Here is an 18,131-nt window from a genome sequence, read left to right on the forward strand (position 1 = left end):
TGGGCTGTTTCCTCCATGTTGTTCATTGTCTCCTGGACCCACGGGCACTTGAGAACTTACCATAGCAAAACCCTGGCGGTTTATTTAGAAGAGAAGAATAGTCAGTGAGGTCAGATTGATGATACATCTTTCTGGTTTAACAGTCTTTGATGGGCACCAGGGGACTATGGTTACTCCACTAGAATTGTATGATCCAAATAATAATGGCTAACACTCTGATGTGCTTACTGTGCATTATGCACTGTGCTCATCACTTTACATCTCATTTAGTCCACATAACTCTGTATAAATTCATCCCGCCTTACAGATGAAAAAACTGAACTTGGGGCGCCTGGGTGGCTCAGTCGGTTAAGAGTCTGCCTTTGGCTCAGGTCATGATCCTGGAGTCCCTGGATCTGAATCGAACCTCGGGGGAGAAGGAAGAGGGGGGGGACCCTACTCAGCGGGGAGCCTGCTTCTCCCTCTGCCTCACATCCTGCTCTCCTGCTCTCTCTCTCTCAAAAAGAAAAAAAAAAAAAAAGAAACAACTTAAGAGAAGTTAACATAATTTGCTGACCGACCATACACTCCTATAAACATTGGATTTGGGATTCCCCACATGGCCAAAAAAAGCCTAGGTTCCTCTTTACGTTGCTGTAACTACCAATGATTTGATGTAAAGATCTTTGAAGTCCATTTCTGTGTTTCCAGCCTCTTAAAGTTCGACAGCAGCACTGTCTGCGCTGATGTAGCCCGGGCCCCCGCTCGAAACTCGCTTTATTGATTTTAGGAGGCCCTTCCTCTTTTTTTTTTTTTTTAAGATTTTATTTATTTGTGACAGAGACATAGCGAGAGAGGGAACACAAGCAGGGGGAGTAGGAGAGGGAGAAGCAGGCTTCCCCGCAGAGCAGGGAGCCCGATGTGGGGCTCGATCCCAGGACCCTGGGATCACGACCTGAGCCGAAGGCAGACACTTAACGACTGAGCCACCCAGGTGCCCCAGGAGGCCCTTCCTTAACTGCAGACCTAAGAGTCCTTCTTCCGACCTCTGAGCATTGTCTCTTAGGTCCCTCCTCCGCCCTCCCCCGCCCCCGCCCAGCTCCGGAATGCGGAGCCCAGCCTTGCCGCACACCTCCCCTCCCCTCCCCATCCAGGCCTTCCTGCTTCCAGGTCCTTCCCGAGCTGTTCGCGGGCGGTGGCCCAGCCTCCTCCAGGCCCGGGTCTTGGGCGGTGGATCAGGGAGCGGGGGATTGCCCTGCGAATCCACCAACCGCCATCCCAAAACTGCCCGCCCTGAGTGCACAGGAGGTAGGGTTAGGGTGACCAGACGCAGCAAATACAATTACAGGACAAAGTTACGTTGGAAAATTCGTCTGTTTCTTGGAGTGGAAAAAAAACTATTCGTGGCTTCTGTGAAATGCAGATTTAACTGGGCAGCCTGTATTTCACCTGGCAACCGTAGGTAGGGGGACAGGGGTAAGGCAGGAGATTCGGGGCGCTCGAAGGAGGAGGCTTCCGGGCCGTTGGGGCCCCGGAATGAAGCGCCACACAGGCGCAGTGTGTGCTGCCAGCAGCCAGACCGGCTGGCGCGCGAAGAAAGAGGGCCGCTGGCTTCTGTTGGAACTCCGTCAAGGGGTTGGCGGTCAGGAAGGTTCGAGGCGACCCCAGGTGTCCGGCTCTCGGCTCCTGAACGGCCGCGAATCCCAAGCACCGGAAGCCAAAGGCCAGAGGCAGGCCGCCCGCTTCCAAGATGGCGCCCGCGGCCGCTGCCAGCTGCCAAGATGGCGGCACGGGATCGCGCTCGCGGCTCCCCTCCCCCGCCCCCCAGGCCTCCGGGAGGCCGGGAGCGCGACGCGCGTCGCCGTGCGCCGGTTGCCCTGCGGCCTGGGTGGTGGTCCCGGCCGCTTCTAGCCCCGCGCCATGCGGCTCCTCGGCTGGTGGCAGGTCCTGCTGTGGGTGCTGGGGCCTCCCGCCCGCGGCCTGGAGGGTGAGTGCGGGCTGGGGCTGGGGCTGGGGCCGTGGCCCGGGGCGGCAGGCGGCGGCGAGTGACATGGCAGGGAGCGGTGGGGGTGCGCTCGGGCGGCGCTTTCACCCGCGCGGGGGCCCGCGGCGCGCCCCTCGGCTTTTCCTGGCACCTGCCGCGCGTCGTCCCGACCTCTTTCCGCCTGGGTGGCCCCGAGTGGTGGTCCGCGGTGGCGGGGAGCCCGTGCAGGCCCCCGCAGCAGGCGTCAGTCCGGCGGGAGTGACAGTGTCTTAGCGCCTACTGAGGCATACCCTTTACTATGAATGATACAAATCATCACGAATAGCCGACATTTCCGGTGCCCTTACGCGGAGGCAGGAACTGTGCCTTATCTCAGCCCTCGCACCCACCGTAGGAGAGAGGCTGCAAGACTATCTCCACGTTACAGGTGGAGGCGCGGGGCTCAGAGAGCCTGAGTTTGCCCTTCAGGTCATGGCAGAGCCTGTCTTTCTGCCTGCAGAGCCCACGCTTTATTTGGTACCTCGATGGGTCACTTTTTATTTTTTATTTATTTATTTATTTTTTAAAGATTTTATTTATTTATTTAAGACAGAGAGAATGAGAGACAGAGAGCATGAGAGGGAGGGGGGTCAGAGGGAGAAGCAGGCTCCCCGCCGAGCAGGGACCCGATGCGGGACTCGATCCCGGGACTCCAGGACCATGACCTGAGCCGAAGGCAGTCGCCCAACCAACTGAGCCACCCAGGCGCCCGATGGGTCACTTTTTAAAGAAGGCCGCTCTTGCTCAGGTTGCCTGCACGAAGGACAGATGAGAAAACTGACGAGACTCCCCGGGTAACCCGCTGCTTGCCGTGGCATGCTCTTGGGGCATCCTCAGGCGGGGAGGCAGCCACCCTGGAGGCAGGGCTCGGGCCAGGAGTGGGGCCTTATCCTCAGGGCTGCGTCACCCCACTCCTCACAGTTTGTTAAAGTCTAGACCTTTCGGCCTTGCTGGTCATTCACTACAGGGGCAGGCAGGTCTTTGCTTTGCGTGAGGTGTCCTGGAAGGAGGCAGGGCTGCTGGGTGGCTGAGCAGGAGGAAGGGGGAAGAATAGTTAACACAATTATCGTTGATGAGAGGACTGGTTATGTGCCAGGTCCTGTGCTTTGTGCTTTATGAGCATCATCTTATTTAATCTTCAAATGTTTATGAAGTAGCTGTTGCTCTGGTTCCTGTTTTACAGATGAGTAAACCGAGACTCAGTGTCAGTAAGTGTTCTGCCAGGGTCTCCAACAGCCAGAAGTTGAGGAGCCATGATTCAAGCTCATGCCTGCCTACTTCACGGTCAAACCTCTGTACTACATTTCTGTCACTATGCTTAACCACCAGCTTCAGAGAGGGGCAGCATGTGCTGGATAGCTTTTGTTTGTTCCCCAGATCGCTCTCTAGCCTTGCCTACCCTGCGCTGTGCCCCGAGTGGCTGTCCTGTATGGCGTGACAACTGGCCGTCTTGCCTTCTGGCTTCCTGTGGGTTGGAATGAAGGGAGCATGAGGTCAGGATATTGATCCTCTCAGCTTCCTCCCTTAGGGGTTATCATGGGTTGGCTTTGTCCTTCCAGTCACAGCTTCTAGAAGGGTGAGCACACTGTTCCAAGGTTCTGTGACTGTCGCTGCTTCTGAACTCTTAAGATCTTTGAGTGGTAACTGGCTCGCTCTCGGCCATTACTGGCCCTGAAGTTCCTTACCATTGCTTTTGGTTTCTCTGACATCCTGCACACATGTCGGGGGCCTCTTTACGCATCTTTCCTCACATTGCCCATGTTGAGTGTGCTGTCTCCAGGCAGAATCTTGTTGATTCAGGGCACTGACTTCTTGTTGTAGTCAGTGTGATGGGAGCCCCCCCTAGCAGTCTGGGCCATGTGCACGCAGACCTGAGGATAACACCAGCCATCGGTGGGCCATTGGTCATCATGGCGAGGCCGTGATGGGGTGAGGACAGAAGGACTTTCACCACCTGGGTCCCTTTTAGGGTGGCTGAAAATCCAAGGCTTTTTGGTCTGTAGTGGACCCCACTGGCAGATGCACAACTGGATGTAGCAGTGCTATCCAGGTGTCAAGGCACAGGAACCCCCTCCTGGCTTCAGCACCCCCATGCCTGTCTTCACTAGGCAGTCAACTAGCAGATTTTTGCTTAGCACCCATCACATGTCACATGCTCTGCTGGGCACTTGAGGTACAGTGGTGAGCCAGATAGAGAAACAGGCCCACCCTCCTATCTGCTGGGGAGGACAGGCATTAAATGACTACAAATAATTAAGTAAATTCCAACAGTGGAAAATGCTTCAAGGAGAGTCCCAGGGTATTACTGCATGCTCTTATGGGAGACCCCTCTGGTCTGAGGGTCAGGCAGGGTGAAGTTCACCTTACAGAGGTGAAGTTTAGGGTAAGATCTGAACGTTGAGTCAGATTAGCCAGCAAGGGAGCCAGTGGAGGGCTTCCCTGGCAGAGAAACAGCCCTCAGGACAACACTGAGGTAGATGGAGGAGATCGCGAGTGTTCGGGGACCGAGATGTCTGGTGGAACTCGTTCAGAGTGTGGACAGTGGCCACACCATGTGGGGCCTGGAATCGCTGCCACAGAAGCCATTGTGAAAAACCTGCGGCTGGTAGAGAACCTTCTGAGCAAAACTGGAAGGGTGTGAAGGATCTGACCTAGGCCAGGGCTCCCTGGCAGCGATCTCCAGATATCTTCCTTGCTGTCAGTGATGCAGTGATTGTCGTTTTTGCGTGGCTCACACTGTAGTCAGCGTGTTGAGGTTAAGAAGCAGTCTCTTTAAAGGCACGTGACGCTGCAAGGGTTCAGCGACTCTCACACAGTACGTCATTTCTGTCTTGGTGTGGGATACTTCACAGTTTCCTCTCTTCCCAATACTTGAGTGAAAACACTGGTACCTGAGGGCACAAGAATGTTTTGGTTCCTAATGTGTACTGTCTACTTAACTCTTTCACAGGAGGGAAAAATAACCCTCCTGAACTGAAAATACCAGCTCTGTGCTTCACTCAGACTCCCTTTTGATTTTTTGCAGGGGACATCTATCCATTTTTATGAGGGTGATCAGAGAGAGCCAGGTTCTCATTTCTGCCCTGATTTTTTTTCTCCTGAGGTTCTTTCGGGATCTTGGCATTTTCTGTGTACTTGTGAGACCTAAGATGCTGGTTAGATTCTGAGAGAGCAGATGTCTGTGGAGCTGGGGCATTTGGGAGGAGGGTTGGCCCCCATACCCGGCATCCTTTGTTCTCCAGATGTGTAGCCTCTGGCTGCCCTGTCTAACCTCTGTTGTTCTCGTGCCCTTCTCGCCCACATTCCCATCAACTTGATATATCCTTAAACTTCTCCTCTGTTCTAAAAGCCGAAACAGAAACCTCCTTTGGCCCCCTATCACCTACCCTGGCTTTCTTGTTCCCTTCATAGCTACACTTTCAGAAAGATTGTGTATATTTATCAGTGTACTTACTGTTTCTTGTGCTCTCCATTCTTCTGTGTTGATCCATATTTCCATCCGGTATCATTTTTCTTCGGCCTAAAGGAATTCCTTTAAAATTCTTGTTCTGGGTGTTTGTTGGTGATGAATTCTTTTAGCTTTTAATATTTCTGAAAAGGTATTTATTTTCCCTTCTTTTTTTCTTTTTTTAAAAATATTTTATTTATTTGAGAGAGAGACAGAGCATGAGCCAGGGGGTAGGGGTAGAGGGAGAGGGAGAAGCCGACTCCCTGCTGAGCAGGGAGTCTGATGTGAGACAGGACAATCCCAGGACACTGAGGTCATAACCTGAGCCGAAGGCAGACGCTTAACCGTCTGAGCCACGCAGGCACTCCTTCCCTTCATTTTTGAAAGATACTTTCCTGGGTATAGAATTTTAAGTTTACAGTTTTTTCCTTTCAGTACTTTAATGTTGCTACTCATCTTGCTTGCATTGTTCCCAACAAGGAATCTGCTGTCATCTTTATCTTTCTTTCTCTGTACGTAGCATGTCTTTTTTCTCTGGCTGCTTTTAAGATTTTTGTCTTTGTCACTGGTTTTGAGCAATTTGATTATGATAATATCTTGGTGTAGTTCATTGAGCTTGGGGTTTGCTGAACTTCTTAGATCTGTGCATTTATGATTTTCATCAAGTTTGTGCAGTTTTTGGTTATTATTCAAATACTTTTTCTGTCCACACCCCCCCCCCCCCCCCACCTTTCTGGGTATTCTCATGATCTGTACGTTAGGCCACTTGAAACTGTCCCATAGCTCACTGATTCTCTTCGTTTCTTTGGATTCTTGTTTTCATTGTATGTTTGATTTTGGATAGGTTCTGTTGCTATGCTTTCAAATTCACTAGTCTTTTCTTCTGCAATGCCTAATTTGCTGTTAATCCCACCCAGTGCAGTTTTCATTTCAGATGTTGTAGTTTTCGTTGCCAGAGTACAATTTGGGTCTTTTAAAAAAAATTATAGGGCGCCTGGGTGGCTCAGTTGGTTAAACGACTGCCTTCGGCTCAGGTCATGATCCTGGAGTCCCTGGATCGAGTCCCGCATCGGGCTCCCTGCTCAGCAGGGAGTCTGCTTCTCCCTCTGACCCTGCCCCCCTCATGCTCTCTCTCTCTCATTCTCTCTCTCAAATAAATAAATAAAATCTTAAAAAAAAATTATAAAAAATTATAATTAATGTAAACATGTTAGTTGCAGGTGTACAACAATGATTTAATCTTTGTGTATAATTGCAAAATGATCACCATAGTAAGTCTAGTTAACATCTGACACCATGCCTAGTTAAATTTTTTTTCTCATGATGAGAACTTTTAGTTTACTCTCAGCAACTTTCAAATATGCAAGGCAGTATTATTAACTAGAGTCACCATACAGTACCTTACATTCCCATGAATTATTTTGTAACTGGAAATTTGTACTTTCTGACCATTTCACCCATTTCATCCCCTCCCCCCACCATCACCTCTGGCAACCATCAGTCTGTTCTCTGCATCTATAAGCTATTTATTTATTTATTTATTTATTTTTAAAGACTCCACATGTGAGTGAGAGCATATGGTATTTGTCTTTCTGAGATTTATCACCATGTAGCGTAATGGTCCATCCATGTTGTTGCAAATAGCAAGGTTTCCTCTTTTTGTGACTGAATAATAATAATAATATTGTGTGATTCTATGTTCTTTTCCATTCATCCTTTGGTAGACACTTAGGTTGCTTCCATGGCTTTTGTAAATAAGGCTGCAGTGAACATGGGGTGCATGTATTTTTTCAAATTAGTGTTTTTGTTCCACCCAGAAATGGAATTGCTGGATCATATGGTAATTACATTTTTAATTTTTTGAGGAACCTCCATACTGTTTTCCACAATAGCTGTAGTAATTTACATTCCTTCCAAGAGTGCACAAGGGTTTCCTTTTCTTTCCACATCCTCACCAGCACTCGTTATTTGTCTTTTTGATAATAGCTAATCTGACAGGTGTGAGGTAAGATCTGTGTGGTTTTGATTTGCATTTTGATGCAGGTCTTTTATATTTTATGTCCCTTTACCTGCTTAACTTTCTGAACATATGTAATGGAATTATAATTACTGTTTTAATATCCTTATCTCCTAGTTCTGACATCTGCAAGCTGGGGGTCAGTTTTAATTAGTTAATTACTGTTCTCATTATTGATCATATTTTCCTGCTTTTTTGCATGCCTGGTAGCTTTTGATTGGATGCCAGACATAAATTTGACCTTGTTGAGTGCTGGATATTTTAGTATTCCTCTAAATATTCATGAGTTTGTTCTAGGGTACAGTTAAGTTAGCTGAGCATGGTTTGATCCTGGCTTTTAAGGTTTGTTAGACGAGAGCAGAGCTGTATTTACTGTAGGATTAATTTTGCCCCACTACTTTTGTGTACTCTCCCCAGTGCTCTGTGAATTGTGAGGTTTTCCAGTCTAGCGGGTGGGAACAGGTACGCTTCCCAGCTCTGTGTGAGGGTTGGGTACTGTTGTCTCTGATCCTTTTGGGCGGTTCTTTGCCTAGCTTTGGGAACTTACTCACATGTAAATGCTGACCAGTGTACTCGATGGGGGTTACTCGGCAGGTCTCTGGAGTCCTCTCACTGCAGCTTGCCCATCTCTACTATTCTGTCCCACAGACTCTAGCTTTCTTGGTCTCTCTGTACCCTTAGTACCGTCTCCTCAACTTGAGGAGTGCTGGACTCTGCCTGCTTCCTTCCGCCTCCCTGAGCCCCAGGGCAGGCATTCCCTCAGGTGGTAAGCTGGAGCACTTGTAACGCTCTCCTGTTTATTTCTCTTCCTGTTTCTCAGGGATCCCTATCCTTGGTTGCCTGCTAACTAGTCTCCTGAAACTGGTTCACATTTTTGGCCATTTTTGGGTTGTTTCACTAGGGAGGGTAAATCTGGTCCCTCTTACTCCAGCTTAGCCAGAAGCAGAATTCTCAGAGAAGGTTTTTGAATTGCTGAATGAATCTGTGCATCTCTTTGCGGATATTCTTTGAGACCTTATACAAAGGTGCATACCTTAGGAAGCTCCCAGACCCCTCCCCAACTTGAAAGCCAGTTGGTTTTTCACACTTCGGTGACATGCTGTTGGCATGGCTGAGGGTTTTCCAGCCACATGGCGAGCTTGTCTGAGTACAGTTGGGCTCATTGGTTCTCCCTGGTCAGTGCCTGGCACTGAGTCTGGCTGCTCTGGTTGGGTTAATGGGAGTTGGAGGCAGGAGTCACTGTTACAGAGGTGAGTGGAGATTCCTCCCTGGATGTATCAGACTTCCCCAGAGTCTTCCCTTCTCAGAGCATTTTGCCCAAGCCCTGTCTAGTGGCTCCAGAGTGGGAGGAACGTCCTCCTTTGCCCTGCTGCTGCCCCGGCCCTGTGGGGTGCACCTCCTGGCACTCCCAAGGGCTGCAGGCAGGAGAGGCCACCTCAGGCTGGATATGCTGTATGCGTGGGGCAGTGTTCTCCGGCCAGGAGGCACAGCAACTCCTGAGGTATCATGGGGAGGGTAAGGCCCCATCTGAGTAGCAGCCAGAAGACTTCACTCAGAGACCTGGCTCTGCTGCTTATTGGCTTCTGTGCTGTTGGGCATTCCACTGCCTCTCTGTGCCTCTGCTTGGTCCTCCGTTAAGAGGGGATGGTAACCTTTGTCCTGCTGGGCTCACAGGGCTGTTATAATGTGTGCAAGGATGCTTTGCTATAGTAGAATCTTCTATAAAAGCATCATTATTTTGTTGGATATTCTCATCAAACAAATGAAATTGTTAAGGTGTTTGTGTTCTGTTTTCCTCATTGGATGTCTGCACTGGAATGTTTTTGCTTATAATCCACACGGCAAGAGAGCAGGTATCACATGAAGATATGGATTGGTCCACATTGTATTTGACATTCATTAATCTGGTACCTCCTGGTGACCTCCTTCATGATCTGGAGAATGGTGGGTGGCCCTCTGTAGCTTCATGGGAAGGGTACCTTTTTCCTCTGTAGGGGAACTGTAATTCCTTTTTGGGTTCATATACTTGGAAGGGACTTAGGAGCGTGAACGTGCTGGCATGTTTTGGTTGCAGAGGAGAGCGGTCACTTGCAGTCGGAGGAGCAGCGTGCTCTCGCTCTGCAGGCGGGAGCTGTGTCTGCGAGTGAGGAGGAGCCCTCGCGCGGCCCCGCGGGCCACAAAAAGCCCGCAGGAAAGGCCGGCGCTGTGCTGGGGCTGGACGCTGGTGGCGACCACGTGGTGCTGCTGTCCGTGATCCCCGGCGAGACCGAGGACAAGCTGAGCCCCGAGCCCAGCGGCGGCACCTGCGGGGCCCGAGGGGAGGAGGACTCGCGGTGCAGTCTCCGAGAGCACCTCTTCTCTCTGGACGGCGGGGGGGCCAGTTTCCAGGACAGAGAGGACGAGTATTACTCAGAGCCGGAAGTGGCCGAATCCGACCCGGCGCCACCCGAGGACGCCAATAACACGGAGAGTCTCAAGTCCCCCAAGGTGAACTGCGAGGAGAGAAATGTGACGGGACTAGAAAACTTCACTCTGAAAATTTTAAATATGTCACAGGTAAGAAGGAATGGTTTAGCGCTTTTCTCTGTTTCCGCATATTGATTTCACGATTTGATACTCTGCCAACTTTTTTTTTTTTTTTAAGATTTTATTTATTTATTTGAGAGAGAGAGACTGAGAGAGAGAGAGCATGAGAGGGAGGAGGGTCAGAGGGAGAAGCAGACTCCCCGCCGAGCAGGGAGCCCGATGCGGGACTCGATCCCGGGACTCCGGGACCATGACCCGAGCCGAAGGCAGTCGCTTAACCAACTGAGCCACCCAGGCGCCCCAAAACCCCATCTTTTTTAAAGGAGGAAAAAGTTTTAGTGTAAGAGCTTAGTCACCAATGAAACTATTTAAAAATTATATATATTGAGTATGGTCTATTTTTTTTTAAAGATTTTATTTATTTATTTGAGAGAGAGAGAATGAGATTCAGAGAGCCCAAGAGGGAAGAGGGCAGAGGGGGAAGCAGACTCCCTGCCGAGCTGGGAGCCCGATGTGGGACTCGATCCTGGGACTCCAGGATCATGACCTGAGCCGAAGGCAGTCGCTTAACCGACTGAGCCACCCAGGCGCCCCTCTGCCAACTTTCAAATGGAGGGTCAGAATCTTTGTCCTTTTCCAAGTGGGACAGCATCTAATGGCTGCATCACTGAAAACCGACTTGGCTCTCTATGATGTTTGTAGGGAGAGGAGGCGATAGAACCAGTGTCGATTATGCTTTTTAGGCGGCTTGAGCCTGGTCCCCCTCGGGGTCCTCTCTGCACCAAGCCTCATGATGAAACTCCCGGGGGACAGGACCGCCTGGGGGGCTCCATAGGTTACGTGGGACTCTTGGTTTCGGCTCAGGTCATGATCTCAGGGTCGTGAGATGGAGCCCCAGGTCGGGCTCTGCGCTCAGCACAGTGTCTGCTGGAGATTCTCTCCCTCTGCCCCTCCCCCACTCATGCCCTCTGTCTCAAGTAAATAAATAAATCTTAAAAAAAAAAAATCCCAGTGGACAGATGGGCACTTGGCATCAGAATCTTAGCATTTTTCTTCTTCCAAATGAGGTATTTATTACAGAGGCAAGTTAAAAATATCTGAATTACTAAGATTGTGATTTAGCATTGTTTAGAGTGGTGATACCCCTGGGAAGCATTTATATTAATGAAAAATTTCTTTCCTTCAAAGAGCTTGACTCCACTGTTTTCTCTGGAGTGAGAGCTGAGACAGTTGTCCCCAACACAGCCATGCTTTTCCAGTCCATTGGATAAATGATAATTCTGAAGAGAACACTGAGATAATGACTGACTGTTTCTGTGGGATTGTTAAGCCAGGTAGCAGGATGAGTTCAGGCTGCTTATGTACTACGAGAAGAAATCCTAGCTCTGCACACCGTGACTGCTTATTTTAAATGAGGGTATGTGGTACATTGAGCATCCGTAGCCCCTCCATGTGCAGGGGTCAGCGCTGGCCTCACACCCTCCCCTCAGTGCCTGGTGAACACTGTGCCTCAGCTCTGTAGGTCACACACTTGGCCAGGAGAGAGCAGTTTCAGCAGTCTGAGTTAGGGTGGTGGCAGGGATGGTGCACCCTTGAACTGAACTAGCCTTTGGCCGAATACATTGATTCAGCTGCTTACAGATTTGGATCTGCTGAGTTGATGATTGGGGCCTGAGAGCTCAGTGCTTTAATAATGCCATTAGAGTGTGTGAGAGGCACAGGTCAGAGGTCGGGACGATGGCCTGTGCCTTGTGGGTACTTAATGTTTGAATTAATGCATTATGAAAAATACTAAAATTGCTCTGTAGTACTATCAAAGTTTATGGGAAAGTTTATGATTTGTTATTTGATAATACTTTTCTGCTGATTCATGCGTTCCTATGGTTCAAAACCCAAAAGGTTCTTAAGGGGATACCCTATAGTCTCTCTCCTGTCTGTGTTCCTGCCTCCTCTTCTTGGAGGCAGCTGTGTTTCCAGTTTCTTGGGCATCCTTCGAGAAGAATGTACATGAACATTTACTGCTGACTTTAACACTTGTTTCTTTTACCACAGGACCTTATGGATTTTCTAAACCCAAATGGTAGTGACTGCACACTAGTCCTGTTTTACACCCCGTGGTGCCGATTTTCTGCCAGTTTGGCCCCTCATTTTAATTCTCTGCCCCGGGCATTTCCAGCTCTTCATTTTTTGGCACTGGATGCATCTCAGCACAGCAGGTATGTTCCCTGAGTAGAGCTTAACGTGTCATCCTTCTGGATAATGCTTGCAGTTATTTGGAGGTTGTCGTCAGTTAAGTTCGAAGCTGAGGGAGATAGGTATGACCATGGAAGCTGGACTAGCGGGAGGGATAGACAAGGGTGAGTGGGAGGGTGGTCACACTCCTCAGGGAGCTGAGGCCTCACTTTCTGGAGGCCGCTGGAGAGGAGGGACTGTTCTCTGCAGAGTGGAATTTATCTATCTATCATCTGTCTCTCTATCTCTATCTATCTATCTATTTTTATGTTAATTACATCTATTGTTTATTGAAGGCTTACCACGTGCTAGATATTGGGGAAAGCACTTTTCATTTTGTATGTCATTTGTCCTCAAAACAGGTGTAGTGGGTATGTACTATAAGTTTTCCCCTATTTTGCACAGAAATAAGTATCTAGCCCTAGGTCGCATTATATAAATGAATGAGTTGCTATGACTGAGTTAATAATTTTTTTAAAATTTAAATTCAATTTAGTTAACATATAGTATATTATTAGTTTCAGGGCTGGAATTAGGTGATTCATCAGTTGCATATCACCCATTGCTCATTCCATCACGTGCCCTCCTTAATGCCCATCACCCAGTTACGCCATCCCCCTACCCTCTGCCCCCTCCAACAACCCTCAGTTTGTTCCCTAGAGTTAAGAGTCTCTTATGGTTTGCCTCCTTCTCTGTTTTTATCTTATTTTGTTTTTCCTTCCCTTCCCTTATGTTCATTTGTTTTGTTTCTTAAATTCCACATATGAGTGAAATCATGTGGTATCTTTCTTTCTCTGGCTGACTTAGCATCCATCTTGCACATGGCAAGATTTCATTCTTATTGATGGCTGGGTAATATTCTATTGTGTGTGTGTGTATATACATCACATCTTTTTTATCCGTTGATCTGTTGATGCACATCTGGGTTCTTTCCATATTTTGGTAATTGTGGACATTGCTGCTATAAACACTGGGGTGCAGGTGCCCCTTCGAATCACTATGTTTGTATCCTTTGGATAAATACCTAGTAGTGCAATTGCTGGATTCTAGGGTAGTTCTATTTTTAGCTTTCTGAGGAACCTCCACCCTGTTTTTCATATGGTCTGCACCAGTTTGCAGGGTGGAATTTAAAGGTGGCCCCACCTGATGGCAGTGAGGGCAGGGGGCAGAGGACTCTTCAGGGTCTTGGCCAGCCTGAATTAGCAAAATTAGTGTCACAAGTGGGACCCTCCTGAGACTCACCCATGGTTTAGGTTTCCACCCCTGGCAGCCTGACTCAGCACCCTGTTGTGTGTCTGCTCAGGATTTCTTTCTTTCCCTCCCCCGTTCTTCCTTCCTCTTGTTTACATTTATTCTTGCATGTGTGTTCCTTAGTGGACAGTGTGTAAATTAATTTAATGAACTAATTTAGGCCCTTAAAATGACATTTACTTTTGTTTTATATTATTCAGTGGGCTCTTGTTTTTTTTAGATGTTGAGTGAGCTATGTTATAAAGAGCTTTGTTCACATGTTCTGTATTTCCCCAGTGCTGTGAGTGTGTCTGGGTTATAAAGCGTGACCCTCCTCCCCTACGTCACGTGCCCTTTAGCCGGGCACAGGAGGTTGTGTGTGAATCAGTTTCGAGAGTCTGGAAGATGGTCAAATTGGTAAAAGCGAAGTTGAGTAAAACTTTTTTGAGTAAAAAAAAATTTTTTTAAAGATGTATTTATTTATTTGAGAGACAGAGGGAGGGAGGGACCAAGTGAGCAGGGAGAGAGGGAGAGAAGCAGACTCCCCACTGAGCGCCAAGCCTGACGTGGGGCTTGATCCCCCCAACCTGAGATTACAACCTGAGCCGAAACCAAGAGTTGAACGCTTAACCCACTGAGCCACCCAGGCGCCCCTCAAGTAAAAATTTGGAGTAAAACTTTGCCCGCCACTCATCTTCAGTGTGGGTAATGTAACTGCCAATGTTTACCTAAACTTGTTTAGGGAGAAAGAAATCGCAGCAAATTAGTAATTCTCACAAGGGCTTCAGGGAAATATCTACATGGACTGGCCCAAGGGAGCAGACTGATGGGAAGGACAGTCTAGGTTAGTGTCAGACTTTGATTGGGCCTTTCCCTGCCCCCAAGCCGGCAGGCCTGGCTCCCAGCACCAGCTTAGTACTCTGGGTTTGGGCTTCCATTCCCTGCAGGCTTTTATCATCTGCTTTGGTCAGTCTTCTCCATGCATCCGTCTCAGTGCCTGCTATGGTGCCTTAACTGTGGAGAGTGGAGGATACTTGTTCTTGTTGTATGGCCTGCGACATGTGTTTGCCTCATATGTTCATATTTAAGTGACAGCATGTTTACAAAAGACAAAAATCCTGGTTATCCAATACTATCATTTTACTCACAGGGGAAACTGAGGCTTAAAGAGGTTAAATAGTCCGCCCGAAGCTCACACAGCTGGCTCAGTGACAGACCTGAGGCTTGAACCCGCATGTTTTGACTCCAGAGCTTATAGCGTGACTCTGTATTATGTAAAGGTGAACCAGTCCCTCTCAGATCGTGTTACCTCCTGCCCCAGTTGTGAACTTCCTGGTGTGTCTGCTAGACCGTAGATCCTCATGTGCCGACTTACCAAACTAATTGCTTAACTTAAGTTGAATCTTGTATGAGGGATGGAGATGGGCATTCTGGAGAGTTTGAAATTTCTTCTGTCAAGTAAATTGACACAGTGTGTTTTGTCCATGAATTAGAATTTTCTGGTCTGATCTCTTTTGGCAGTTTGCAACTTAAATAGCGGAATAACTAGGGGATGCCTGGCTGGCTCAGTCGGTAGAGCATGCGACCCTTGATCTTGCAGTGGTGAGTTCCGGCCCCACGTTGGGGGTAGAGTTTACTTAAAAAAAAAGTGGAGGGGCGCCTGGGTGGCTCAGTTGGTTGGGCGACTGCCTTCGGCTCAGGTCATGATCCTGGGGTCCCGGGATTGAGTCCCGCTTGGGGCTCCCTGCTCAGCGGGGAGCCTGCTTCTCCCTCTGACCCTCCCCCCTCTTATGTACTCTCTCTCTCTCTCATTCTCGCTCTCTCAAAAAAAAAAAAAAAAAAAAGTGGAATAACTGTGTCGGGGTAGTTCCTTGTTGTAATAGAAAGCAACTCAGCAGAACAGGAATGCCCCCAATCTCAACCCATAAGGAAAAAGGTCAGAAATAGCTATAAGCATATAGTTTGAATATTAGAAACCTCTGTAGGTCACAGGAAAATGATGCTTTCTCATTTATTGCCATCCATTCTGATATGGTAACTGTGTGAGGAAACCCACTCTTAGTTCAGGTTGTCTGACTGACTGCTTTCTGTCATAGCCTTTCTACCAGGTTCGGCACCGTAGCTGTTCCTAACATCTTATTATTTCAAGGAGCTAAACCAATGGCTAGATTTAATCATACAGACCGAACATTGGAAACACTGAAAGTCTTCATTTTTAACCAGACAGGTATGTAGAAATCATATGCCATAGAAAGGATTTTATTGCTGGAGGTATATGCCTTCTGTGGGTTTCTGTCTGCTCTCCTTAAGTGAAGGAGTCAAGACTGGCTTTCAGATGTAAACCGTCTTTTCTAGTGAACTACTGTGGTTCTGTTAAAAGTCTCTCAATCAGTGGCAAGTTTAACATGAATAGGTAATTTTAATGATTATTGATACCTTTAAAAAACCAGCTTTATTATTCTATAATTCACATACCATACACCTGTAGATAACTTTTTATATACGTTTTTCACTAAAGTGTAATAGTTACACAAATGTGTGCATTATATTTGGTGTTCTGAGGGATTAATTTTCACAAAGTGAATGCCTTGGGTAACCAGGACTCCGACCCAGAGAGAACGTTACCAGCCCATCCCCTCTGCACTGTTGCTCCTGCCTGCAAGGGTAACCACCACCTTGACTCCTCTAACACCATGGACTAGTGTTACCTGTTTTGAACTTTATATTGATGGAGACATACATAATGGATTCCCCTGTGTCTGGCTTATTTCAGTCACCATTATGTTTGTGGGATTCACCGTGATGGTGCATATGGTTATATCTTCTTTTTGTTGCTGTCTGGTGTGCCATTTATTCATTCATATGCAGATGCTATTTTAATTCCTTAATATTTGCCAAAACATGTGGCCTTATTTTTTATTCTGTAAAAGTTTGAACACTGAATATTGAAGAAATTTTCTTCTTTGGAAAAGTTTGCTCCACAAAAGCTTTCATGCCTTAATTATGAGCACCCCACTTCTTCCTGAAGTATATTCACTGGAAATAAAAATAAGCTATAACATACCTTCCGTATATATTAAGTTGCATCTAATTACTTCTATCTCACAGTAAAGAACAAAGAGCTGAGTTACCTCATAGGAGTGAAAGGGTTGTTACCAGATAGTTAGCTATTCAAGTCTTACAGTACCAGACCCCTGATTGTCAATCAGGTTGATATGGAGAGAGGGAGCCATTTTGCTCAACACTCTAAGAAAACTTAGAACCTAAAAGAAATTGAGGAGTCACAGCATCTTTGGTAATCTCTGATCTCAGTGGTGGTTAGTTCTAACAATTTTTTCAGTAAATTATTTAAAAGCATTTTGAATTTAGCGTTCCTTCACCTGTGAAAACATTCTGTAGACTCCTGAGAGTAGCTTTACCAGTTACTTGTTGAATTTTGGTCTCAAAGAGAACAAAAGACAACTCTTAACCATGCCCGAAGACCCTTCTGAGGAATTCACAGAAATTCTAGTGTTTAGGCTCTGAACAGCTGAATGGGTTCCTGTTCCTTTGATGTGGTGGGAGAAAGGCAAGTTACAAATTACACTAACAGGCAAGTGAAACCCATCCCAGATATACTAGTGTGGTGTTTATTTTAAGACTGCATATCTTTTTGCATACCATGCAGAATACTTCAGAAAGATCTTTAGCGGATGTGTTTTTTATCTGATTCGAAACAGCTGATTTCTCTTTCAGGTATAGAAGCCAAGAAAAATGTGGTGGTAACTCAAGCTGACCAAATAGGCCCTCTTCCCAGCACTCTGATAAAAAGTGTGGACTGGCTGCTTGTATTTTCCTTATTCTTTTTGATTAGTTTTATTATGTATGCTACCATTCGAACTGAGAGCATTCGGTGGCTAATTCCAGGACAAGAGCAGGAACACGCGGAATAGTGACGGACTGAAAGGAGAAGTCGGAACGAGGAATTTCAGAAATCAATGCTGCACTTTCTTACATTTTCTCCAGTCAAGTGTAGACTTACAGCTTCAGTCAGATTAAAAGAATCATGCATTTGTTGAACTGTTGAATGTGTTAAAAAATTAAAATTGGTGTTTTAATTAGTACCACAAAAAGCAAATGCAAAAATATTCAATAGAACTCACCATTCTTGTTTTTACTAATCCAATATTTTAAGGGAGTGATCCAGTTTCAAATGGGAGCGTGTTCAGGTGGAATAGTGGATAGAGTGACAGTTGGCTTCATAGAAGGAAGAAGTAGGACTTTTCACATTATGGTTTTAGAAAAGTCTTGATTCCTTATATATGTTTAAGAAGGTTGGTTTCTGTTCATTTGCAGTTTTTCTCTCAGAGCCTGTAAGTAGGAAAGTGTTCTGTTGTGGAAGAAGAACTAGAATTGGCAAGTGTGACCTTCTGAGTAACTCGTGGGAAAATAAAAGAGTCAAGTACTTTGGTGTTTGTGATCTTTAATTTCACCGGAGGAATCTGAAGTGGTTTAAGTCATTTCTGGATAGGGCAGATGTTAGGAGAAGTAAATACTATCATCAGACTAGAGCTTATTTATTATCAGTTCTAGGCTAAAGCATAACTCAAATTTTAGTCACAATTACCTAACCAGCATGCACTGATTCAACCTTAAAATGTTCTAAGCACTGTGCTAGTTTCAGTGAGAGCCAAAAG

At 46.9% G+C, this 18,131-nt stretch overlaps 1 protein-coding gene across 2 annotated transcripts; it reads left to right on the forward strand.

Moving 5' to 3' along the window:
- The first annotated feature begins 1,326 nt into the window (after positions 1-1,326).
- Positions 1,327-17,901, forward strand: TXNDC15 (thioredoxin domain containing 15). Of its 2 annotated transcripts, XM_035014167.1 has the most exons (6): positions 1,947-1,966; positions 3,186-3,286; positions 9,542-10,023; positions 12,046-12,209; positions 15,552-15,682; positions 17,191-17,901. In XM_035014167.1, exons 2-6 carry the CDS (start codon positions 3,256-3,258, stop codon positions 17,385-17,387), a joined length of 1,005 nt encoding a protein of 334 aa, XP_034870058.1. In that variant the 5' UTR covers positions 1,947-1,966; positions 3,186-3,255; the 3' UTR covers positions 17,388-17,901. The 2 variants fall into 2 exon arrangements, with proteins under 2 accessions (XP_034870057.1, XP_034870058.1); XM_035014166.1 differs by lacking the exon at positions 3,186-3,286 and having other exon boundaries at positions 1,327-1,966.
- Positions 17,902-18,131: the final 230 nt, after the last annotated feature.

The sequence above is a fragment of the Mirounga leonina genome, unplaced genomic scaffold (genome assembly GCF_011800145.1).
Source record: "Mirounga leonina isolate KUSES-001 unplaced genomic scaffold, KU_Mleo_1.0 Mir_168, whole genome shotgun sequence".
NCBI lineage: Eukaryota > Metazoa > Chordata > Mammalia > Carnivora > Phocidae > Mirounga > Mirounga leonina.

Excerpts from the sequence above, each read along its gene's own strand:
- TXNDC15 (XM_035014166.1), top strand. The coding sequence starts at position 1,900 with ATGCGGCTCCTCGGCTGGTGGCAGGTCCTGCTGTGGGTGCTGGGGCCT. Across the intron at positions 1,967-9,541 it reads TCCCGCCCGCGGCCTGGAGG|AGGAGAGCGGTCACTTGCAG; the intron begins GTGAGTGCGGGC and ends TTTTGGTTGCAG. Across the intron at positions 10,024-12,045 it reads AAATTTTAAATATGTCACAG|GACCTTATGGATTTTCTAAA; the intron begins GTAAGAAGGAAT and ends CTTTTACCACAG.